The sequence below is a fragment of the Dendrobates tinctorius genome, unplaced genomic scaffold, assembly GCF_039654945.1.
Source record: "Dendrobates tinctorius isolate UK_male_01 unplaced genomic scaffold, ASM3965494v1 ptg000232l, whole genome shotgun sequence".
NCBI lineage: Eukaryota > Metazoa > Chordata > Amphibia > Anura > Dendrobatidae > Dendrobates > Dendrobates tinctorius.
This window is the reverse complement of record NW_027361899.1, coordinates 11167224-11193120: the sequence shown is the minus strand read 5'-3', so window position 1 is coordinate 11193120 and position 25897 is coordinate 11167224. Positions and strand designations below refer to the sequence as shown.

The following is a 25897-nucleotide window of genomic DNA, read 5'->3' as shown; positions in this document are numbered from 1 at the left end:
GAAAGGAAGGTGGGTCGGTCAAGCCCTCACACTGACATAGCAGAGCTCAGTATTCAAATAGGAGATTCTGCCATGTGATAATCCGGGGAATCTTACGTCATATTTTACATTACCATTACACTCGCTCACTCATGTTTCTTGCAAATAAAAAAATTCTCCCGAATCCGACTTTTTGTTTCGAGGTAAAATAGCAAAAAGTCTCATTTGCCACAAAACTGTACTTTCAACCCTTTCAGTGTACATTGTGCATTCAGAGCAGGACAGACTAATAGAGCTGACAGGGGAAGACGGGAATCTTTTCAGAAGGGTTGGCAGCATTTGGCAACCATTAGCTAGAGCGTTGGCCGTCCACCGAATCATGACGCTGAAATTGGACAGGATGTGTAACAGTATTCCCCTACTTGAGGCTCCTCTCTGCAGGTTGGATTTGAGGGAATAGTTAAAATAAGTCTATTGTATGCAATAAATCAGATGTACAGCATCTACAGTAGATCACCGACAGTCATAGAAAACGCTGAAAATTTTTTTATACATATACAAAATCCAGATATAATGCAATCTGGTAAAATGTTTATGTGCTAGTTATATTTCGTTTGGTAAAATATTACTATAATTTGCTCCACCACTCTTCTCTAATGGTTTCCCACTGCTGCCAAACATTAACATCATTAGGCCACGTTCACAGGTCCAGTATTTGGTCAGTATTTTACATCAGTATTTGCAAGCTAAAACCAAGAGTGGGTGAGAAATGCAGAAGTGGCGACTTGTTTCTACTACACGTTTCCTCTGGTTGTTCCACTCCAAATTCAGGCTTACAAATACTGATGTAAAATACTGAATTTGTGAACGTGGCCTTACAGTGGTCACCATTAAGTAATGTACGTGGTAGCACTGATCCAGTGGAAATAACGAGAGCGACTGTGGTATCCCTCACTGGATGCTGGGATCACACCACCTGGAAGTTCGGGTCAAATTTTGTTAGTAGTCGGTTTATTAGGTTTTCTTGTGAGCACTTTTGTTAATAGGTGATATTTAGGAAAAATAAGTTTATTATAATTTTTTAGCTGATATAACTCCTGTCCAATTTCTTTTAAAAATATTTTCTTGAGAATTTTTTTTTTCTAGGTAAAGATTGGATGGGAAGCTCCTATAGACATCTCTGTAAAGCTCCCAATGCTAATGTAGAAGATAATAATACTACAGATGATAATTCAGTATCTCTGAATACACCCGTAGTCCTTTACAGCGGAGATCTGTCCACCGATACCAGTCACGTAACGGTATTGTCTAATCAATCACTGATCCACAAACAAGGAACTGGGCTTAGAATTGAGAACCCATTTCTATGTGGGGAAAAAGTAAACACTGAATCAAATCCTTTACAGAATGAAGAAATTCACAGAATTGAAAAGCCATTTTCATGTTTGGAATGTGGGAAATCTTTTATTAGAGAAACGTTTCTTTTTCGACATCAGAAAAGTCACAAGGGAAAGACACCTTTTTCATGTCCTCAGTGTGGGAAAAGTTTTAATCAGAAATCAAGTCTTGTGAAACATCTAAAGACTCACACAGCGGAGAAGCCATTTTCATGTTCAGAATGTGGGAAATGTTTTAGCATGAAATGGTATCTAATTAATCACCAAAGAACTCACACAGGGGAGAAGCCATTTTTATGTCCTGACTGTGGAAAGGGTTTTAGCCAGAAATCAAGTCTTTTGGAACATTTGAGAACTCACACAGGGGAGACACCATTTTCGTGTTCAGAATGTCAGAAAAGTTTTCGGAAAAAATCAAACCTTCTGGATCATCTAAGATGTCACACAGGAGAGAAGCCATTTTTCTGTTCGGAATGTGGGAAATGTTTTACCCATAGATCAAATCTTGTGAAGCATCAAAAAACTCACAAAGGAGAGACTCCATTTTCATGCTCAGAATGTGGGAAATGTTTTACTCAGAAATTAAGTCTTATAGATCATCTAAGACTTCATACTGAAGAAAAACCATTTTGTTGTCCAGATTGTGGAAAATGTTTTAGGAAGAAATCATATCTTGGGAAGCATCAAAGAATTCACACGGGGGAGAAGCCATTTTCCTGCACAGAATGTGGGAAATGTTTTAGCCAGAAATCAAATCTTGTGGAACATTTGAAAATTCACACAAGAGAGAAGCCGCACTCATGTTCAGAATGTGGGAAATGTTTCAGCCAGAGATCAAATCTTGTGGAACATTTGAGAATTCACACAGGAGAGAAGCCACACTCATGTTCAGAATGTGGGAAAAGTTTTACTCATAAATCAGGTTTTTTACATCATCTGGGAACTCACACACGGTAGAAGCCATTTTGATGTCTTGAATGTGGGAAATACATTTTGTTAGGAATACATTCTTGTTTACCCTCAAAGACTCCATTTAGAGGAGAAGTTATTTCCAGGATCATAATGTGAAAAATGCTGTAACTAAAAAAAATAAATCTAATTTTGTTCGGATAATACTTATTATTGCATATATTACATCAACTACTATTTGCTGATGTTTAATATTGCATGATTTTCTGTGTCCAGCAATAGTGTTATATTGCCAATAATTCACTGTTAAAAAACCCCAGAAAGTTCCAGTTCACTGTGTGTGAAGCTGGGGCACAGTTTTACGTTCACTTTGCAAGCTGACAGACAAGATGCTAATATCCTACGCTATAATAAATACCAGCTGTGAGCTGCGTTATCTTTTTTTTTTTTAAATTCGTTTATTAACCAAGAAAGAGAAACCACATGTACATTTATGCATACACCAAAATAATACATGTGCATTTTGCCAAAATAATTGTAACACAAATAATGAAATTGGGGGTGGGGGTGGCATGGGGGGTGGGGTTAGAACAGTTAATAATTTAAGAAAGAATAGAGGTACAGAGGGATACATAAAGTGCATGTATACTAATGCCAGAAGCCTCGCCAACAAGATGGAGGAATTGGAGTTAATGTTGGAACATAATTATGACATGGTGGGGATATCTGAGACATGGCTGGATGAGAGCCGTGACCGGGGGATAATTTACAGGGCTATAGTCTGCTCAGAAATGACCGTACTAATAAACGAGGGGGAGGCGTGTGTTTATATGTAAAATCATCCTTAAAACCCATCCTGCCTGATAATATATATGAATCTAATGAAAATGTAGAGTCCCTGTGGGTAGAGATAAGGGGAGGGGGAAAAATAATAAATTACTGATAGGGGCTTGTTATAAGTCTCCAAAAATAATGGAAGCAACAGAGAATATCCTCATAAAGCAAAGAGATGAAGCAGCGACTCAAGGAGAAGTCATTATTATGGGGGACTTCAACTACCCCGAAATACATTGGGGAACCGGAACCTGCAGTTCCAGCAAAGGTGACAAGTGTCTGACAACTATGAGAGACAATTACCTTTCACCACTGGTTCAGGACCCAACAAGAGGGGGGACACTGCTAGACCTAATATTAACCAACAGGCCAGACCGCATATCAAATGTAAGGGTTGGGGGTCACTTGGGTAATAGTGATCACAAATTAATAAGTTTTCATGTATCCTTTAACCCCTTTCTGCCATCAGACGTACTATCCCGTCCATGGGACCCGGGCCCTTATGCCCATGGATGGGATAGTACGTCTAGCGCGATCAGCTGCGCTCTCGGGGGGAGCGCAGCTGATCGCGGCCGGGTGTCAGCTGATTATCACAGCTAACACCCCGCAGTATGTGTCAGGGGCAGTCACGTACCGCCCCCGACACATTAACGCCTTGCACACCGCGATCAAACACGATTGCGGTGTACCGGGGGTTAAAGGGAAGCATCGGCAGGGAGGGGGCTCCCTCCGTGCTTCGCTGAGCCCCCCACAGCAGCGCAATGTGCGGCGCTGCTGCGTGGGGCTCCTTCCCTGCAGGTCCCCGGATCCAAGATGGCGACGGGGACCTTCGGGGGCCTGAAGGGAGCTGGCTTCCTCAGTGCCTGCAAAGCGCAGGCATGAGGAAGTCTGATTCTATGCCTATGACAGATCGCTGATCTGTCACAGTGATCTGTGATGTGAGAGATAATAATAATAATAATCTTTATTTATATAGCGCCAACATATTCCGCAGCGCTTTACAGTTTAACAGTTTCAAAACACAAGTCATAAGTAACAACGCTAACAATACAATAATTAAAGCAAAATAAGACGAAATAAGACGACCCTGCTCGTGAGAGCTTACAATCTACAATGAGGTGGGTGAGATACAGAGTACAGGTGTGTATTTACAATGGTGTATTTACAATGAAGGTCCAGCCATCTTGCGGGAGTGAAGGATGGATGGAGATAGTGAATGGGCTACACACGCACACTTACACAGAGAATGACTTTGATTAGTTAATGTGATAGGCCGCTCTGAACAGGTGTGTTTTGAGGGAGCGCCTAAAACTATGCAAATTGTGGATAGTCCTGATTTCTTGGGGTAGAGCATTCCAGAGGATAGGAGCAGCACGGGAGAAGTCTTGGAGTCGGGAGTGGGAGGTACGGATTAGTGCAGAGGTTAGTCGAAAGTCGTTTGCAGAGCGCAGCGATCGGATAGGCCGATAGACAGAAATGAGAGAAGAGATGTAAGGGGGTGCCGCACTGTGGAGAGCTTTGTGGGTGAGAACAAGTACTTTGAATTGGATCCTATAATGAATGGGCAGCCAATGTAAGGACTGGCGAAGAGCGGACGCGTCCGAGTACCGATTACCCAGATGGACGGTCCTGGCCGCTGCATTAAGTATGGACTGGAGAGGGGATAGTCGAGTGACGGGGAGGCCAATTAATAGAGCGTTGCAGTAATCCAGGCGAGAGTGGATCAATGCAACAGTGAGGGTTTTTGTTGTTTCCATAGTGAGAAAAGGGCGGATTCTAGAGATGTTCTTTAGGTGTAAGCGGCAAGAGCGGGCAAGGGATTGTATATGGGATGTGAAGGAGAGATTGGTGTCAAACATAACACCCAGACAGCGCACCTGCTGCCGGGGTGTTATTGTGGTACCACCCACGGAGAGGGAAATGTCAGATTTAGGGAGGTTAGTAGACGGCGGGAGCAGAAGAAGTTCAGTTTTGGAGAGGTTGAGTTTCAGATAGAGAGCGGACATGATATTGGAGACTGCGGACAGACAGTCACTGGCGTTCTGTAGTACAGCGGGGGTAAGGTCGGGGGAAGACGTGTATAGTTGTGTGTCATCAGCATAAAGATGGTACTGAAAGCCAAATCTGCTGATGGTCTGTCCAATTGGGGCCGTGTAGAGAGAGAAAAGAAGGGGGCCAAGGACTGAGCCCTGAGGTACCCCGACAGCAAGAGGAAGAGGAGATGACGTGGAGCCAGAGAACAAAACACTGAAGGAGCGGTCAGAGAGATAGGAAGAGAACCAGGAGAGTGCAGTGTCCTTAATGCCTAGTGACTGGAACCTAGAGAGTAGGAGATGGTGGTCAACAGTATCGAAAGCTGCAGATACAGTGGGGAAAAAAAGTATTTAGTCAGTCAGCAATAGTGCAAGTTCCACCACTTAAAAAGATGAGAGGCGTCTGTAATTTACATCATAGGTAGACCTCAACTATGGGAGACAAACTGAGAAAAAAAAATCCAGAAAATCACATTGTCTGTTTTTTGTTTCATTTTATTTGCATATTATGGTGGAAAATACACTCACTGGCCACTTTATTAGGTACACCATGCTAGTAAGGGGTTGGACCCCCTTTTGCCTTCAGAACTGCCTCAATTCTTCGTGGCAGAGATTCAACAAGGTGCTGGAAGCATTCCTCAGAGATTTTGGACCATATTGACATGATGGCATCACACAGTTGGTGCAGATTTGTCGGCTGCACATCCCTGATGCGAATCTCCCGTTCCACCACATCCCAAAGATGCTCTATTGGATTGAGATCTGGTGACTGAGGAGGCCATTTGAGTACAGTAAACTCATTGTCATGTTCAAGAAACCAATCTGAGATGATTTGAGCTTTATGACATGGCGCATTATCCTGCTGAAAGTAGCCATCAGATGTTGGGTACATTGTGGTCATAAAGGGATGGACATGGTCAGCAACAATACTCAGGTAGGCTGTGGCGTTGCAACGATGCTCAATTGGTACCAAGGGGCCCAAAGAGTGCCCAGAAAAAATTCCCCACACCATGACACCACCACCACCAGCCTGAACCGTTGATACAAGGCAGGATGGATCCATGCTTTCATGTTGTTTACGCCAAATTCTGACCCTACCATCCGAATGTCGCAGCAGAAATCGAGACTCATCAGACCAGGCAACGTTTTTCCAATCTTCTACTGTCCAATTTCGATGAGCTTGTGCAAATTGTAGCCTCAGTTTCCTGTTCTTAGCTGAGAGGAGTGGTACCCAGTGTGGTCTTCTGCTGCTGTAGCCCATCTGCCTCAAAGTTCGACGCACTGTGCGTTCAGAGATGCTCTTCTGCCTACCTTGGTTGTAACGGGTGGCAATTTGAGTCACTGTTGCCTTTCTATCAGCTCGAACCAGTCTGCCCATTCTCCTCTGACCTCTGGCATCAACATGGCATTTCCGGCCACAGAACTGCCGCTCACTGGATTTTTTTTCTTTTTCGGACCATTCTCTGTAAACCCTAGAGATGGTTGTGCGTGAAAATCCCAGTAGATCAGCAGTTTCTGAAATTCTCAGACCAGCCCTTCTGGCACCAACAATCATGCCACGTTCAAAGGCACTCAAATCACCTTTCTTCCCCATACTGATGCTCGGTTTGAACTGCAGGAGATTGTCTTGACCATGTCTACATGCCTAAATGCACTGAGTTGCCGCCATGTGATTGGCTGATTAGAAATTAAGTCTTAACACACAGTTGGACAGGTGTACCTAATAAAGTGGCCAGTGAGTGTAAGTATTTGGTCAGAAACAAGCAATCAAGATTTCTGGCTCTCACAGACCTGTAACTTCTTCTTTAAGAGTCTCCTCTTTCCTCCACTCATTACCTGTAGTAATGGCACCTGTTTAAACTTGTTATCAGTATAAAAAGACACCTGTGCACACCCTCAAACAGTCTGACTCCAAACTCCACTATGGTGAAGACCAAAGAGCTGTCAAAGGACACCAGAAACAACATTGTAGCCCTGCACCAGGCTGGGAAGACTGAATCTGCAATAGCCAACCAGCTTGGAGTGAAGAAATAAACTGTGGGAGCAATAATTAGAAAATGGAAGACATACAAGACCACTGATAGTCTCCCTCGATCTGGTGCTCCACGCAAAATCCCACCCCGTGGGGTCAGAATGATCACAAGAACGGTGAGCAAAAAGCCCAGAACCACACGGGGGGACCTAGTGAATTAACTGCATAGAGCTGGGACCAATGTAAAAAGGCCTACTATAAGTAACACACTACGCCACCATGGACTCAGATCCTGCAGTGCCAGACGTGTCCCACTGCTTAAGCCTGTACATGTCCGGGCCCGTCTGAAGTTTGCTAGAGAGCATTTGGATGATCCAGAGGAGTTTTGGGAGAATGTCCTATGGTCTGATGAAACCAAACTGGAACTGTTTGGTAGAAACACAACTTGCCGTGTTTGGAGGAAAAAGAATACTGAGTTGCATCCATCAAACACCATACCTACTGTAAAGCATGGTGGTGGAAACATCATGCTTTGGGGCTGTTTCTCTGCAAAGGGGCCAGGACGACTGATCCGGGTACATGAAAGAATGAATGGGACCATGTATCGTGAGATTTTGAGTGCAAACCTCCTTCCATCAGCAAGGGCATTGAAGATGAAACGTGGCTGGGTCTTTCAACATGACAATGATCCAAAGCACACCGCCAGGGCAACGAAGGAGTGGCTTCGTAAGAAGCATTTCAAGGTCCTGGAGTGGCCTAGCCAGTCTCCAGATCTCAACCCTATAGAAAACCTTTGGAGGGAGTTGAAAGTCCGTGTTGCCAAGCGAAAAGCCAAAAACATCACTGCTCTAGAGGAGATCTGCATGGAGGAATGGGCCAACATACCAACAACAGTGTGTGGCAACCTTGTGAAGACTTACAGAAAACGTTTGACCTCTGTCATTGCCAACAAAGGATATATCACAAAGTATTGAGATGAAATTTTGTTTCTGACCAAATACTTATTTTCCACCATAATATGCAAATAAAATGAAACAAAAAACAGACAATGTGATTTTCTGGATTTTTTTTTCTCAGTTTGTCTCCCATAGTTGAGGTCTACCTATGATGTAAATTACAGACGCCTCTCATCTTTTTAAGTGGTGGAACTTGCACTATTGCTGACTGACTAAATACTTTTTTTCCCCACTGTAGGTCAAGAAGAATGAGCAGAGAGTGGTCACCGTTACGTTTTGCTGTCAGAAGGTCATTGGTCACTTTGATGAGTGCAGTTTCAGTCGAATGTAGGGGGCGGAAGCCGGACTGTGAAGGGTCTAGAAGGGAGTGAATGGAGAGGTAATGGGTAAGGTGGGAGTAAACTAGGCGTTCCAAAAGTTTAGAGATGAAGGGGAGATTGGAGACTGGTCTGTAGTTGTTTGTGCAGGATGGGTTGAGAGCAGGTTTCTTTAGTAATGGAGTAACGATGGCGTGTTTGAAGGAGGATGGGAAAATGCCCGAGGAGAGGGAGAGATTAAAGATTGTAGTTAGGTGGGTTGTGACGACTGGAGAGAGAGACTGGAGGAGATGTGAGGGAATGGGGTCGGTAGTGCATGTAGTCGGACGAGAAGAAGAGAGGAGTCTGGAGACTTCTTCTTCTGTGATGGGATCAAATGTGGAGAGTGAGCCAGGGGAGATGTAGGAAGGAATGGGAGTCACAGCACTTGGTGGTTGGGAGCAGATTTCTTGACAGATATTATCTATTTTTTCTGTAAAGTGGGAGGCCAGGTCATCAGCACAAATGTCTGTGATAGGGGCTTGTGCTTTTGGCCTGAGGAGGGAGTGAAAAGTGTCAAAAAGTTTCTTGGGGTTGTTGGCTAGTGAGGAGATCAGGGTGGTGAAGTAGGTCTGTTTGGCAAGGTGAAGGGCAGCGTTATAGGTTCTTAACATAAATTTGAAGTGGATGAAGTCTTCTAGTGTGCGGGTTTTTCTCCATAGGCGTTCAGCACTCCTGGAGCATCGCTGGAGAAGTTGAGTTTGCGATGTGAGCCAGGGCTGTTTTACTCTGTGTTTGGAGGTTCTGAGGGTGAGGGAAGCTACTTGGTCAAGGGTGCTTCTAAGAGTGTCATTGTAGTGATGAACAGCCAGATTAGGACAGGAAAGAGAGGAGATTGGGGACAGAGATGAGTGTAGGGAATCTGAAAGTGTCTGAGGGTTAATAGCTTGTAGATTTCTGACTGTGTGGTAGGTAGGAATGAGCTGGGGTGGGCGAGGATTTGTGAGCGTGAAGGAGAGAATGTTGTGGTCAGAGAGTGGAAGCGGTGAGTTGTTTAGGTGGGAGATTGAACAGAGCCGGCAGAAGACCAGATCAAGGGTGTTACCGTCCTTATGTGTCTCAGAGGTTGAAAGCTGTGAGAGGCCTAGAGAGGTGGTTAGTGATAGAAGCTGGGATGCAGATGTGGAATTAGGGCTGTTAATGGGGATGTTGAAGTCTCCCAGGATGAGGGTTGGTAGTTTTGAGGACATGAAGTGTGGCAGCCAGGCTGAAAAGTGGTCAAGGAAGTGGGTGGGTGAGCCTGGGGGCCGGTATATGACCGCTACCCTGAGGGAGAGGGGACGGAAGAGCCTGATGGTGTGGACCTCAAAAGAAGGGAATAAGAGTGATGGGACTGGGGGGATGACCTGGAAAGTGCATTGTGGAGACAGGAGTATGCCAACTCCACCACCAGGTCTGTTTGTGGGTCTCGGGGAGTGAGAGAATTGTAAGCCACCGTAGGAAATGGCAGCAGGAGAGACAGTGTCAGAATCCTGAATCCAGGTTTCAGTGAGGGCCAACAGATTAAGAGAGTTGTTCAGAAAGTAGTTGTGTAGGAAAGGAAGCTTGTTACAAGCAGACCGTGGATTCCAGAGGGCACAATTAAAAGATTGAGATGAGGGAGTACAAGTAATGTTAATCAGATTATTGTGGTTTCGATATGAGGTAGGGTAGGGGTTGAGGTTGGGGGATGGTGGACCAGGGTTGGGGGAGATGTCCCCTGAAATCAGTAGGAGAAGGAAGATAAAGAGCCAATAGTTGTTGGAATTGTAAGTAGTTTTTTTCTGCGATGTGTTTGGGCAAGATGGGCTGAGGTTTCTCAGGAAGGTGAGGAGTGTGTGGGAGCTGTACATGGGAGAAGGAAGTATAGAGGGGCTGATGTGTATGAGTCGTGATAGAGGGGGGATAGGGTGATGAATGTGGATGGCAAGGGAACACAGGAGGATAAAAATAAAGCACATGGTTAAAGGGGAAGGCAAAGTGTGGGTTACCTGACTCCTGCCCTGACTAACTGCCATGTATAACTGCCACTTTGCTGGATGCTTATCTTCTGTGACTGCCATGTATAACTGCCATTTTGCTGGATGCTTATCTTCTGTGATGCTTTGCTTATGGGATGCTTGCGTGCTGTACCCCACACTGCGTGCTTCCCCTTAGCAACTACTACATATATAGGCCACACTACAGGGTCAGGAGAGAGGGATTGTGGGAGATGGTTGGGTATAATTTGGCAGCTGGGGCCAGCACACCAGGGGATGGTTAGATGATCAAAGGCACTAGACCAAGATGTGGCAAAATGCTATAGCACCTTCCACCTGATAAGATCTAGAAAGGCCCCAGTCACAGATCTAAAGCAGTAAGTATTACATAGAGTGCAACAAATGAATTATACCAAAGCTTTAGCAAGCACATTTAAATATGCAGCAAAATGGTAAAGCAGCAGAAGTATGGAGTTGTACCATTTGGATATATTACAGCAGAGAATAGAGGCAGCAGAGGTGGGAAGTTGTATCATTCAGGCTGCTTGCTGGCAGTGAATGGAGTAAATACATGCAGGGTGGCTCAGTTGATTACCATTTGGATATATTACAGCAGAGAATAGAGGCAGCAGAGGTGGGAAGTTGTATCATTCAGGCTGCTTGCTGGCAGTGAATGGAGTAAATACATGCAGGGTGGCTCAGTTGATTACCTGTGTGAAGAGAGAAGATGAATGTTAATTCCATGCCATGTATAACTGCTGCCGTTTTGCTGGATGCTTATCTTCTGTGATGCTTTGCTTATGGGATGCTTGCGTGTCAGCGATCTGTCACATGACAGCTATGTCCCCCCTGGGACAATGTAATAAAGTTAAAAAAAAAAAAAGTGTAAAAATAATTTTAAAAAAATAGCTAAATAAATTAAAAAAAAAAAAAAAAATTCCCTAATAAATTCATTTTTTGGAAATAAAAACAAAACAATAAAAGTACACATATTTGGTATCACCGCGTCCATAACGACCCGCCCTATAAAACTGTCCCACTAGTTATCCCCTTTAGCGAACCCCTTAAAAAATAAAAATAAAAAACGAAGCAAAAAATAATGATTTATTATCATACCGCCGAACAAAAAGTGTAATAACGCGCGATCAAAAAGACGCATATAAATATCCATTGTACCACTGAACGTCATCTTGTCCCGCAAAAAACGAGCCACCATACAGCATCATCAGAGAAAAAATAAAAAAGTTATAGCTCGCAGAATAAAGCGATGCAAAAATAATTATTTTTTATATAAAATTGTTTTCATTGCATGAAAGCGCCAAAACATAAAAAAAGACATAAATGAGGTATCGCTGTAATCGTACTGACCCGAAGAATAAAACCGCTTTATCAATTTTACCGCACGCGGAACGGTGTAAACGCACCCCACAAAATAAATTCTTGAAACGCTGGTTTTTGTTCATTCTGTGTCCTAAAAATAGGAATAAAAAGCGATCAAAAAATGTCACGTGCCCGAAAATGGTACCAATAAAAACGTCAACTCGTCCCGCAAAAAATAAGACCTCACATGACTCTGTGGGTCAAAATACGGAAAAATTATAGGTCTCAAAATGTGGTGATGCAAAAACTATTTTTACAATAAAAAGCGTATTTTAGCGTGCGACTGCTGCCAAACATAAAAACCGCCATAAATAGTAAATCAAACCCCCCGTTATCACCCCCCTTAGTTAGGGAAAAATAATAAAATTAAAAAAAAATGTATTTGTTTCCATTTTCCCATTAGGGCTGGGGTTAGGGCTAGGGTTAGGGCTAGGCCTGAGATTAGGGTTAGGGGTGTGTTGGGGTTAGGGTTGGAGTTAGAATTGGGGGTTTCCACTGTTTGGGCACATCAGGGGCTCTCCAAATGCAACATGGTGTTTGATTTCAATTCCAGACAATTCTGCGTTAAAAAAGTCAAATGGTGCTCCTTACCTTCCAACCTCTGCCATGCGCCCAAACAGTGTTTTACCCCCACATGTAGGGTATCAGTCTACTCAGGACAAATTGCAAAACAACTTTTGGGGTCCAATTTCTCCTGTTACCCTTAGGAAAATAAAAAATTGGGGGCAAAAATATTTTTGTGGAAAAAAATATGATTTTTTTATTTTCACGCCCGGACGTTATAAACTTCTATGAAGCACTTGGGGGTTCAAAGTGCTCACCACACATCTAGATAAGTTCCGTGGGGGGTCTAGTTTCCAAAATGGGGTCACTTGTGGGGAGTTTCAACAGTTTAGGCACATCAGGGGCTCTCCAAACGCGATATGACACCCGCAAACCATTCCATCAAAGTCTGCATTCCAAAACGTCACTACTTCCCTACCGAGCCCCGATGTGTGCCCATACATTAGTTTTCTCCCACATATGGGGTATCAGCGGACTCAGGACAAATTGGACAACAACTTTTTGGGTCCAATTTCTCCTGTTACCCTTGGGAAAATAAAAAATTTGGGGACTAAAAGATCATGTTTGTGGAATAAAAATGATTTTTTTATTTTCACTCCCGGGCGTTATAAGCTTCTTTGAAGCACTGGGGGTTTCAAAGTAATCACCACACATCTAGATAAGTTCCTTAGGAGATCTAGTTTCCAAAATGGGGTCACTTGTGGGGGGTTTCCACTGTTTAGGTACATCAGGAGCTCTCCAAAGGCAACATGACACCAGCAGACCATTCCATCAAAGTCTGCATTCCAAAACGTCACTACTTCCTTTCTGAGCCCCGATGTGTGCCCATACAGTAGTTTTCTCCCACATATAGGGTATCAGGGGTACTCAGGACAACAACTTTTGGGGTCCAATTTCCCCTGTTACCCTTGGGAAAATAAAAAAATTGGGGACTAAAGGATCATGTTTGTGGAAAAAATATGATTTTTTTATTTTCATGCCTGAGCGTTATAAGCTTCTATGAAGCACTGGGGGGTTCAAAGTGCTCACCACACATCTAGATAAGTTCCTTAGGGGGTCTAATTTCCAAAATGGTGTCATTTGTGGTGGGTTTCCACTGTTTAGGCACATCAAGGGCTTTCCAAACGCGGCATGGCGTCCAATCCCAATTCCAGCCAAAAAAGTAAAATGGCGCTGCTTCCGTTCCGAGCTCTGCCATGCGCCCAAATAGTGGTTTACCCCCACATATGGGGTATCAGAGTACTCAGGACAAATTGCACAATAACTTTTGGGGTCATATTACCCTTGGAAAAATAAAAATTGAGGGTGAAAAGATCATTTTTTTGGAAAAATATGATTTTTTAATTGTACGGCTGTACGTTATAAACTTCTGTGAAGCCCTTGGGGGTTCAAAGTTCTCACCACATATCTAGATAAGTTCCTTGGGGGGGTCTATTTCCAAAATGGGGTCACTTGTGGGGGGTTTCCACTGTTTAGGTACATCAGGGGCTCTCCAAACGTGACATGGCATCCGTTCTGAATTCCAGCCAATTTTGCATTGAAAAAGTCAAACGGCGCTCCTTCCCTTCTGAGCTCTGCCATGCGCCGAAACAGTGGTTCCCCCCCACATATCGGGTATCGGCGTACTCAGGACAATTTGCACAATAACTTTTGCAGTCTAATTTCTCCTGTTACCCTTGGTAAAATAAAAAAAATTGGACCTGAAGTAATTTTTTTTGTGAAAAAAAGTTAAATGTTCATTTTTTTAAACATTCAAAAAATTCCTGTGAAGCACCTGAAGGGTTAATAAACTTCTTGAATGTGGTTTTGAGCACCTTGAGGGGTGCAGTTTTTAGAATGGTGTCACTTTTGGGGATTTTCTATCATATAGACCCCTCAAAGTGACTTCAAATGTGATGTGGTCCGTAAAAATAAAATGGTGTTGCAAAAATGAGAAATGTGGGAAATGTTACTTATTAAGTTTTTTGTGTTCCGTATCTCTGTGATTTAAGTGCATAAAAATTCAAAGTTGGAAAATTGCGAAATTTTCAACATTTTCACCAAATTTCCATTTTTTTCACAAATAAACGCAAGTTATTCGAATGAAATTTTACCACTAACATGAGTACAATATGTCACGAGAAAACAATGTCAGAATCACCGGGATCCATGGAAGCGTTCCAGAGTTATTACCTCATAAAGGGACAGTGGTCAGAATTGTAAAAATTGGCCTGGTCATGAACGTGCAAATCACCCTTGGGGGTAAAGGGGTTAATAAGATGTGTAGTAGAGGGGTTACAAGTACACTAAACTTCAGGAAAGCAAATTTCCAACGGATGAGAGATGATCTTGGTGCAATGAACAGGGACGATATCCTGAGACATAAAAATACACAAAGAAAATGGGAGACGTTTATTATCCTCCTGAATAGGAGCTGTGCACAATATATACCGTATGGGAATAAACATGCTAGAAATAGGAGGAGACCACTATGGCTAAATAGAGCTGTAAGGGGTGCAATAAGGGACAAAAATAAAGCATTTAGAGAATTAAAGCAAGTAGGTAGTGAGGAGGCATTAAATAAATACAGAAAATTAAATAAATTCTGTAACAAGCAAATGAAAACAGCAAAGATTGAGACAGAGAGACTCATTGCCAGAGAAAGGAAAAATAATCACAAAATATTCTTTAACTACATAAATAGTAAGAAGCTAAAAAATGATCGTGTTGGTCCCCTTAAAAATAGTCTGGGTGAAATGGTGGATGAGGAAAAAGCCAATATGCTAAATGACTTTTTTTCAACAGTATTTACACAAGAAAATCCCATGACGGATAGCATGATCAGTGATAAAAATTCTCCATTAAATGTCACCTGCTTAACCCAGCAGGAAGTACGGTGACGTCTAAAAATCACTAAAATTGACAAATCCCTGGGCCCGGATGGGATACACGCCCGAGTACTGCAGGAATTAAGCACAATCATAGATAGACCATTATTTTTAATCTTTAAAGATTCCATAATAACAGGGTCTGTACCACAGGACTGACGTATAGCAAATGTGGTGCCAATATTCAAAAAGGGGATAAAAGCTGAACTTGGAAATTATAGGCCAGAAAGTTTAACCTCAACTGTGGGTAAAATCCTGGAGGGTTTTCTAAGAGATACTATACTGGAGTATCTGGAGAAGAATAACCTCATGACCCAATATCAACATGGGTTTTCAAGGGACTGTTCCTGTCAGACTAATCTGATAAGCTTTTATGAAGAGGTAAGTTCAGGACTGGACCAAGGGAATGCAGTGGACGTGGTGTACATGGACTTTTCAAAAGCTTTTGAGACGGTGCCACACAAAAGGTTGATACATAAAATGAGAACAATGGGGATAGGGGAAAATATGTGTAAGTGGGTTAAGAGCTGGCTCAGGGATAGGAAACAAAGGGTGGTTATTAATGGAGCACACTCGGACTGGGTCACGGTTAGCAGTGGGGTACCACAGGGGTCAGTTTTGGGCCCGCTTCTTTTTAACATATTTATTAATGAAAAGGGGCATAGAGAGTAGAATTTAAATATTTGCAGATGACACTAAGCTCTGCAGGGTAATCAATACAGAGGAGGACAATTTTATATTACAGGAGGATTTATGTAAACTAGAAGCTTGGGCTGATAAATGGCAAATGAGCTTTAATGGGGATAAATGTAAGGTCATGCACTTGGGTAGAACGAACAAGATGTATAATTATGTGCTTAATTGTAAAACACTGGGCAAAACAGTCACTGAAAAAGACCTGGGTGTATGGGTGTGTAGGGTCGGTGGGCCGAGCTGGGGGGTGGTCCCTCTCTTACCGCGCAGAGACAAGATGGAGGCAGGTTCTGGGTGCAACAGATCCAAGTTTATTCCACTCGCCATCCGCCTGACGGCCTCTGCAGTACACCGCACTTCTCTTCACCTCACGGCCCACCGTTTCCAGGGCCGCTTTACACACCGTACGTTACACTAGGGACGTACATACATGTACCGTCCCTTCACTTGTTTGACGCTCCTGACAGGTCCGTCACTGTGGCCACCTTAGGCCCGTAAACCAACAGCAATTTTACTGATCAGGCGTCGTGTCAAATACAGTGTCCCACACCCGGTGTCTCGTCTCCACTGCGGTTCTTCCTGTCAGGACCACCCCCCTGACATTCTCTCTCCTCAGTCCCCTTGGTTCGGTTCTCAGAGCGCACAGACTGTCGTAGTCCTCCTGTCACCTGAGCTCCCCCTGGGGACTGGAACTTTCTGGAACCCTCCCTCAGCATTTATACCTTTCCTGGTTCCCTGTAACTCCGCCCCCCATGACCAACGGTTTCCTAAGCCCTAAGCTGATGTCAAGTCCTTTGCTCACACTCCTCCCTGTCCTCTAATGGTCAACCCAGGTACTGCACGTCCACTACACTTTCCTAGCTGTTTCCCCACTGTAGTAACTGACAACTATTTGAACTGTGCAAACCTTTCCTTCTCTATACTGACAGGTCCTTCCGTCCATCAGGTCACCTTCCCTACACTCTCCCTTTGTCTATTGTCGTCCTCGACAATCATCATCCCTGCCTTCGTCGTTCTGAAGCTTCACCTACACTCTTTTGTCGGAACAGATGTTGGGCCAAACCCACTACCTGCTGGGGCCGAACCATACTGGGAGCACCATGCTCTGAGTAGCCTACTGCTACTCACCAGCGCGCACGCCACATGACAACGTCTTTCAAACTGGGCTAGGTACACCCATATTCTTTCTATGGCGTGTACCTTCCCCTAATCTCCCTTTCTGTTACCTTCCACTGTCTGGTACGCCATGATCGAGGCTTCACACCTACCAGATCATTGCCGGCGTCCATCTTTCACCTTCAGGGGTGTCGGTGGTGTCGGGGACCTGACCTAGGACGGCTGTCTTTTCACATCTTCCACCTCTTGTACCTTTCTTTCAATTACATGTCATGGTCGGCGTCTTGGTCTCCCAAACCCTCTTCACACATAGACCCCTCTTTGGATCTCACACTTCCCGTTGGTCCCTCAGACCTTCCCTTACCCGGACCTGTAGCATTTTACTTTTGCATATTATACATTAAACAACTTTATAATAGCACAAGTACCCATTTTTATATTTTTTTTTTCATTTTCTTTTGCTCATTTTCTTGAAACCAGTATTTAACAAATAAACATCACATGATTTTTCCTTCTCCCCCCTTCCTTGGACATATGCACTCCCTCGCTTCTTGACACCCCCGCTTTGCCAGGCTTAATATAACCAACAACTTTAACTTCTTATATCAAACTTTTCATTAACGTATACACTCACTGGCCACTTTATTAGGTACACCTGTCCAACTGTGTGTTAAGACTTAATTTCTAATCAGCCAATCACATGGCGGCAACTCAGTGCATTTAGGCATGTAGACATGGTCAAGACAATCTCCTGCAGTTCAAACCGAGCATCAGTATGGGGAAGAAAGGTGATTTGAGTGCCTTTGAACGTGGCATGATTGTTGGTGCCAGAAGGGCTGGTCTGAGAATTTCAGAAACTGCTGATCTACTGGGATTTTCACGCACAACCATCTCTAGGGTTTACAGAGAATGGTCCGAAAAAGAAAAAAAATCCAGTGAGCGGCAGTTCTGTGGCCGGAAATGCCATGTTGATGCCAGAGGTCAGAGGAGAATGGGCAGACTGGTTCGAGCTGATAGAAAGGCAACAGTGACTCAAATTGCCACCCGTTACAACCAAGGTAGGCAGAAGAGCATCTCTGAACGCACAGTGCGTCGAACTTTGAGGCAGATGGGCTACAGCAGCAGAAGACCACACTGGGTACCACTCCTCTCAGCTAAGAACAGGAAACTGAGGCTACAATTTGCACAAGCTCATCGAAATTGGACAGTAGAAGATTGGAAAAACGTTGCCTGGTCTGATGAGTCTCGATTTCTGTTGCGACATTCGGATGGTAGGGTCAGAATTTGGCGTAAACAACATGAAAGCATGGATCCATCCTGCCTTGTATCAACGGTTCAGGCTGGTGGTGGTGGTGTCATGGTGTGGGGAATTTTTTCTGGGCACTCTTTGGGCCCCTTGGTACCAATTGAGCATCGTTGCAACGCCACAGCCTACCTGAGTATTGTTGCTGACCATGTCCATCCCTTTATGACCACAATGTACCCAACATCTGATGGCTACTTTCAGCAGGATAATGCGCCATGTCATAAAGCTCGAATCATCTCAGATTGGTTTCTTGAACATGACAATGAGTTTACTGTACTCAAATGGCCTCCTCAGTCACCAGATCTCAATCCAATAGAGCATCTTTGGGATGTGGTGGAACGGGAGATTCGCATCAGGGATGTGCAGCCGACAAATCTGCGCCAACTGTGTGATGCCATCATGTCAATATGGTCCAAAATCTCTGAGGAATGCTTCCAGCACCTTGTTGAATCTCTGCCACGAAGAATTGAGGCAGTTCTGAAGGCAAAAGGGGGTCCAACCCCTTACTAGCATGGTGTACCTAATAAAGTGGCCAGTGAGTGTACATCAACTGTATTTATGCTTTGGCACAACGGTGTAACGAAATTTCGAGAGTTCAAACCACTCCCAGGCAGCCGGCAGCGAGGGGCCCCACAGCCGTGGAGAGCCCGGGGTATAGGGAGTGTCCTAGGAGTTCTTACTACGGGGTTCATGGTCCTCTGGCTCAGCAACCACAGCTACCGTGTAGTAGCCACGGGGACAGTACTCCTTGTAGTATGACACCCAGTCCCCCTCATGTAGAGCCCGGCCGTGACGAATAGATGCCACATTAATATAGACCTTTTGTCCAGTCTCATCCCGGATAAAACTGTATCCTCTATTGATGTTGGTGTATACCAGCCGTCCCCCATGATCTCTTCACCGCCATGCCAGCCTCCCCCTTTTCATCCAGCTGTTTCCAAATCACTTGCTCCCGTGCCTTCTTCCCCTTAATAACCTCCGCAACCCAAACGGAGGGTACAGCGCAGGCTCTAGAGTCCGGTGGGCGGGACTTTGCCGAAAAAGCGCGTGGGGCAGAGGCGGCCGATGATATCTGCAGCCCAGCATCCGCTGGGGCCGGGTGGCAGACGGGAGCAGCCGTGTTTCCGGAGGACTGAGTCACAGGGTCTGTCAAGCAGGCCGCAGCCAGTTTTAGCGCTGGCATAGCCGCGGCCGCAGGATAGGCCGCATCCAAAACCTCCAGCAGAGCCGGAGTGGCGGCCGGTTCTGGTAATGAAGCTGTTACCGGTCGGGGGAGCACAGCCGCGTCTTCTGTAACCGAGCTCCGCGCTGATGACTCTGGGCGGGATGACTCAGGGATGGGGGCAGGGGCCTCGCTCAGCTCCACGTACACCATAGGGCCCTCCGCGGCCAGACCTTCTGATATGCTGGAGGCTGCGTGCTGCGGCAGAATGGTGGGGGCCGCCTGTGAAGCCGCCGGCAGGGCCGGGGGAACTCTCACCTTCCCCGGCGCCGTGGCCTCCGTCACGTCACCACACGGCTCTTCCCGCAGTCTCCGCTCCTCAACTCGTCCCGCGGGCCTAGCCTCCAGGCTCAGGGACTCCGCGGGGAAGTTCTCCACCGGTATCAATGGCGGCCGCTCCTTCTGGCTCCGCACAGGCTCCGCTTCCTGCCCGTGGATCTGAAGATGACGTCTTCTGGTGCAGCTCAGTCTCCCACTGCCATTGCCACTCCAGGCGGCCGATGCCCCGACACCCGCAGCGTCTCATACCGTCCGGTGGGCAGCAATCAAATGGCGCCAAGCAGCCGCACCCAAGCTTTTCTTCGGTGTTACTCCCTCTGTGGGGTGGGGTGTCGGCAGGCCTCTCCACCCACCTGTCAGGGTCCAATATATGGAAGCGTCGGCCTCCTGGCACATACCGCTTCCCTTTGGGGTACGTTGGAGGGGGTCCCAGTCCATTCTGAACAACTGCGAACACCCGTACCTCTCCTCTACGCTGAAGCAATACCACCATACTGCACAGTACCTGGTACCGCCCCGGATCCTCTGCTGGCCACACAGATCCGCCACAGCGCTCCCCATTTGTATTCCACAGGTAGGTAATTTGTAATCCACAGGTGATTGTAATCCAAGCAGAGTAGTTCAAGTCTTTTTCCATTCTTTGAGGCAGGCCTGCCGCAGAAGTTAACGTATTAGCGGCGTTGATCCTGCCGACTACGCCAAGTGTAGGGTCGGTGGGCCGAGCTGGGGGGTGGTCCCTCTCTTACCGCGCAGAGACAAAACAGAGACAAGATGGAGGCAGGTTCTGGGTGCAACAGGTCCAAGTTTATTCCACTCGGTGTCTGCCTCATGGCCTCTGCAGTACACCGCACTTCTCTTCACCTCACGGCCCACCGTTTCCAGGGCCGCTTTACACACCGTACGTTACACTAGGGACGTACATACACGTACCGTCCCTTCTTCACTTGTTTGACGCTACTGACAGGTCCGTCACTGTGGCCGCCTTAGGCCCGTAAACCAACAGCAATTTTACTGATCAGGCGTTGTGTCAAATACAGTGTCCCACACCCGGTGTCTCGTCTCCACTAGAGTTCTTCCTGTCAGGACCACCCCCCTGACATTCTCTCTCCTCAGTCCCCCTGGTTCCCCCTCAGAGCGCACAGACTGTCGTAGTCCTCCTGTCACTTGAGCTCCCCCTGGGGACTGGAACTTTCTGGAACCCTCCCTCAGTATTTATACCTTTCCTGGTTCCCTGTAACTCCACCCCCCATGACCAACGGTATCCAAGCCCTAAGCTGATGTCAAGTCCTTTGCTCACACTCCTCCCTGCCCTCTAATGGTCAACCCAGGTACTGCATGTCCACTACACTTTCCTAGCTGTTTCCCCACTGTAGTAACTGACAACTATCTGAACTGTGCAAACCTTTCCTTCCCTATACTGACAAGTCCGTCCATCCGTCAGGTCATCTTCCCTACAGGTGGATGGCAAACTCACATTTAGTGGCCAGTGTCAGGCAGCTGCTGCAAAGGCAAATAAAATAATGGGATGCATTAAAAGAGGCATAGATGCTCATGAGGAGAACATAATTTTACCTATATATAAGTCACTAGTGCGACCACACTTAGAATACTGAGTACAGTTCTGGTCTCCGGTATATAAGAAAGACATAGCTGAACTGGAGCGGGTGCAGAGAAGAGCGACCAAGGTTATTAGGGAACTAGGGGGTCTGCAATACCAAGACAGGTTATTACACTTGGGGTTATTTAGTTTGGAGAATCGAAGGCTTAGGTGTGATCTTATTACAATGTATAAATATATGTGGGGACAATACAAAGACCTTTCTAATGATCTTTTTACTCTTAGACCTGTGACGGGGACAAGGGGGCATCCTCTACGTCTGGAGGAAAGAAGGTTTAAGCATACTCACAGACGCGGATTCTTTACTGTAAGAGCAGTGAGACTATGGAACTCTCTGCCATATGATGTTGTAATGAGGGATTCCCTACTAACATTTAAGAAGGGACTGGATGCCTTTCTTAAAAAGTATAATATTACAGGGTATATACACTAGTTTCCTTAATATTGCGTTGATCCAGGGAGCTAGTCTGATTGCCGTATGTGGAGTTGGGAAGGAATTTTTTTCCCCAATGTGAAGCTTACTGTTTTCCACATGGTTTTTTTTTGCCTTTCTCTGGATCAACATGTTAGGGCAGGTTAGGACAGGATATGGGTTGAACTAGATGGACTTAAAGTCTTCCTTCAACCTTAATAACTATGTTACTATGTAAGCGAATAGCAAATCGCACATTATATTGTTTATACAATTTAGTTTCACAGGTCTATGAGTTATTGCTTAGATAATGAATTTTTAAACAGGTGAACAAGAAGCTGTCACGCGGCGGCTGCCGCGCACACCTCTCTTTGCCTCCTCCCGGCCGCAGCTTACCCGCTCGCCGGTGTCCTCCTCGCCTCTGCGCCGGCTGCCGCGGGCTTCTCCGCGGTCTCTCCCGGCTCCTCTCCTCCGTCCGGCGACCGCCTCCGTCCGGTCTTCTGGACCGCGCCGGGTGCGCGCTCCCGCCCCTCCTGCTCGGCGGGCGCGCGCACACACTGTGCCTGAGCACGCGCGCGCCTCCTCCTCCTCCTCCTGAGGACGCGCGCTTGCCCCTCCTCCACTGGGAGGTCACGACCCGGAAGGCCTCCTACTTCCCCTATATCTGGCCGCCTCTTCCTGCTGGCGGTGCCTGATTATCACTACTCTTCCCTAGTGATTCTGGCCGCTCTCTATGCACGCTCCCGCGTCCTGTCCATCCGTTGCTCATTCGCCTCTTCCATTATCCTCTCTCCTAGGTTCGGGAGGTCCAAGCCGTGCCCACCTGTCCTGTGTCTCCAAGCCGTGCCCACCTGTCCTGTGTCTCCAAGCCGTGCCCACCTGTCCTGTGTCTCCAAGCCGTGTCTATCTGCCCTGTGTCTCCAAGCCGTGCCCACCTGTCCTGTGTCTCCAAGCCGTGCCCGTCTGTCCTGTGGCTCCAAGCCGGTTCCGTCAGTCCTGTGTCCCCAACTCGGATCTAGCTGTCTGTCTGTCGATACTTCCCCTGGGTACCAGCTGCCGTGGTAATAGTTACCCGCGGGCTTGCCCCAAACGCTCCCTGTATAGGGGGTGGTCCACCTGGTCAGCTCGCCCCTGGGAGGTTCGTTGCCACGGTCTAGCGGGTCCACCCCAGGTGTACCTTACAGAATAATCAGGCCATGGATCCCGCTGGTACCCCGACCCTGACCCAAAAGGAACTTTTGTTCCTTCGTGAGAATCAGGCGAGGATCATGTCGTTCCTCAAGTCAATGGAGTCCCGACTTTCGTCTTTGCAAACCTCCGATCCGGGGATTGCCTCCCAAATCTCCGGCTTACAGCAGGAACTTGCTCAGCAGCGCGACACCCAGGCCCATATTTTGAACTATATAGCCTCTGTAGATAACCGCCTACTAGCTCTACAGACGGCGGCCGCTGTCCCTGCGCCTGCGGCTGCTTCTCAGTCCTCCCCCCGCTTGGCCAAACCCCCACGCTATAGTGGAGATCCCAAACTCTGTCGGGGGTTCATTAACCAGTGCCAGTTGCACTTCGAGCTGGCATCCCTGCAGTATCCTTCCGACCGGGCCAAGGTGGCCTTTATGATATCCCACTTAGAGGGTGAGGCATTGGCTTGGGTGAATCCCTTGTGGGAGCGAGATGACCCGATAGTCTCCCAGCTCGCGACCTTCTTGGAGACATTTCGTAAGGTCTTTGATGAGCCCGGCCGTCTGGTCTCCGCCACCGAGTCCTTATTTTGCCTTCGCCATGGTGCTCTCTCTGTGGGACAGTACGCCATCCAGTTCCGTACGTTGTCCTCTGAACTAGGATGGAACAATGAGGCTCTAGTAGGGGCTTTTTGGCGTGGCTTGTCGCCCCGAATCAAAGACGAGTTGGCAGGCAGGGATACACCTACGTCTTTGGAGGATCTCATCTCGCTGGCAACGCAAATTGATCTGCGTTTCCGGGAGTGTTCCCGCGAGGTCGCCAGGGAGAGAAGGCCCACTCGGTTTTCTCCTCCGACACGCAGTCCTCCCCGCTCTCGGCCTTCCACCTCGGCGTCAGCTCCTGAACCTATGCAGGTTGACCGACTCAGGCCCGCGGAGCTACGCCGCCAGGAGAGACTCACTCATGGTCTTTGTCTCTATTGTGGCAGTGCCTCCCACCTTCTGCGTTCCTGCCCTGTGAGGCCGGGAAACTCCTCCGCCTAGGACAGGTAAGAGAGGCCTCCCTAGGTGCCTTTGACACCTCTCTACCCTTGACCCTTCCTGTTTTTTTTATCCAGGGTTCCAAACGTTTCTCGGAGTTAGCCTATATTGACTCAGGGGCTGCTGGAAATTTTATCCAACTCGAGGCGGTGAAGAGATTGGGGATACCTGTTAGGTCCTTGGAGGTTCCTCGGCAGTTAGCTTCAGTCGACGGCATTCCCTTGCGCGAGACCGTTACTCTGGTCACTGAAGAGCTGGAATTACAGATCGGGGTCCTGCACCGTGAGAGAATAGCCTTCTTCGTGCTGCCGTCTCTATCCCACACCTTGCTCCTGGGTCTTCCGTGGTTGAGGATGCATGAACCTGTCCTGGATTGGCGGACCGGAGACATTCTTCGCTGGGGCTGCTTCTGCCAGACTAGATGTCTTCATCCAGTACAACCCCTCAAATGCTCGTCTCCTGTCTCGGGCCCTGCGGATTTGCCCTCGGCCTATTGGGCTTTTGCGGATGTCTTTGATAAGAAGGAGGCAGAGGCTCTTCCACCGCACCGGCAATATGATTGCCCCATCGAGCTTGTTCCCGGCTCGACTCCGTCCCGGGGGCGAATCTATCTTTTGAGTCCACTCGAGTCCCAGGCCATGACTGAATATGTACAGGAGAATTTGGCCAGAGGCTTCATCCGAAAGTCATCTTCTCCCGCTGGGGCTGGCTTCTTTTTTGTCAAGAAGAAGGACGGGTCTCTCCGCCCCTGTATTGACTATCGAGGTCTTAACCAGATTACCATCAAGAACAGATATCCTCTACCTCTTATCCCCGAGTTGTTCGACCGGCTACGAGGGGCGCGAATCTTTTCTAAATTGGATCTCCGTGGAGCCTACAATCTCATCCGTATTCGCTCTGGAGATGAATGGAAGACCGCCTTCAACACCAGGGATGGACACTACGAGTACCTCGTCATGCCCTTCGGGTTGTGCAACGCTCCCGCAGTCTTTCAAGAATTTGTGAACGACATTTTCCGAGACCTTCTGTACTCCAGTGTGGTTGTGTACCTTGATGATATCCTGGTCTTCTCTCCCGATCTGTCCACCCACAGAAGAGATGTCCGCCGAGTACTGTTCCGATTGAGGGAGAATCGCCTGTACGCCAAATTGGAGAAGTGCGCCTTTGAACAGTCTTCCCTCCCATTTCTGGGCTATATCATCTCCGACTCTGGCCTGCGTATGGATCCGGAGAAGGTGTCTGCCGTGCTCAACTGGCCATGTCCCCAAGGGGTGAAAGCCATTCAGCGATTTCTCGGCTTCGCAAATTATTATCGGCAGTTCATCCCTCATTTTTCCTCATTGGCTGGCTCTATCTCGTCTTTGATCCGTAAAGGAGCCAACCCGCACGACTGAACCCCTGAAGCAGAGGAAGCCTTCCTATCTCTGAAACGAGCATTTGCCACGGCTCCCGTACTCCATCGTCCTGAGGTCAACAAACCGTTCGTCCTCGAAGTGGATGCATCAGCAACTGGAGCTGGAGCGGTTTTGTCTCAAAAATCTTCCTCCGGTAGGCTCGTTACGTGCGGTTTCTTTTCCAAGTCCTTCTCCACCCCAGAGCGGAATTATTCCATTGGAGACCGAGAACTGCTTGCCATCAAGTTAGCTCTAGAGGAGTGGAGATACTTATTGGAGGGCGCCGCACATCCCTTCACAATCTTCACAGACCATAAGAATCTAGCTTACCTTCGGTCTGCACAGAGACTCAACCCACGCCAGGCCAGGTGGTCTCTGTTCTTCGCTCGATTCGATTTTGATCTGCATTTTCGTCCAGGTAACAAGAACCTCA

At 46.9% G+C, this 25897-nt stretch overlaps 1 protein-coding gene across 1 annotated transcript in view; it reads left to right on the top strand.

The window, feature by feature from the left end:
* The window catches only part of LOC141060144 (uncharacterized), a 220947-nt gene extending 218218 nt beyond the window's left edge, over positions 1 to 2729 (top strand). The window contains 1 exon segment of the mRNA XM_073556423.1: positions 1393 to 2729. Within this exon segment, the coding sequence (XP_073412524.1) occupies positions 1393 to 2333 (941 nt within the window). The 3' untranslated portion in view covers positions 2334 to 2729.
* The last annotated feature ends 23168 nt before the right edge of the window (positions 2730 to 25897 follow it).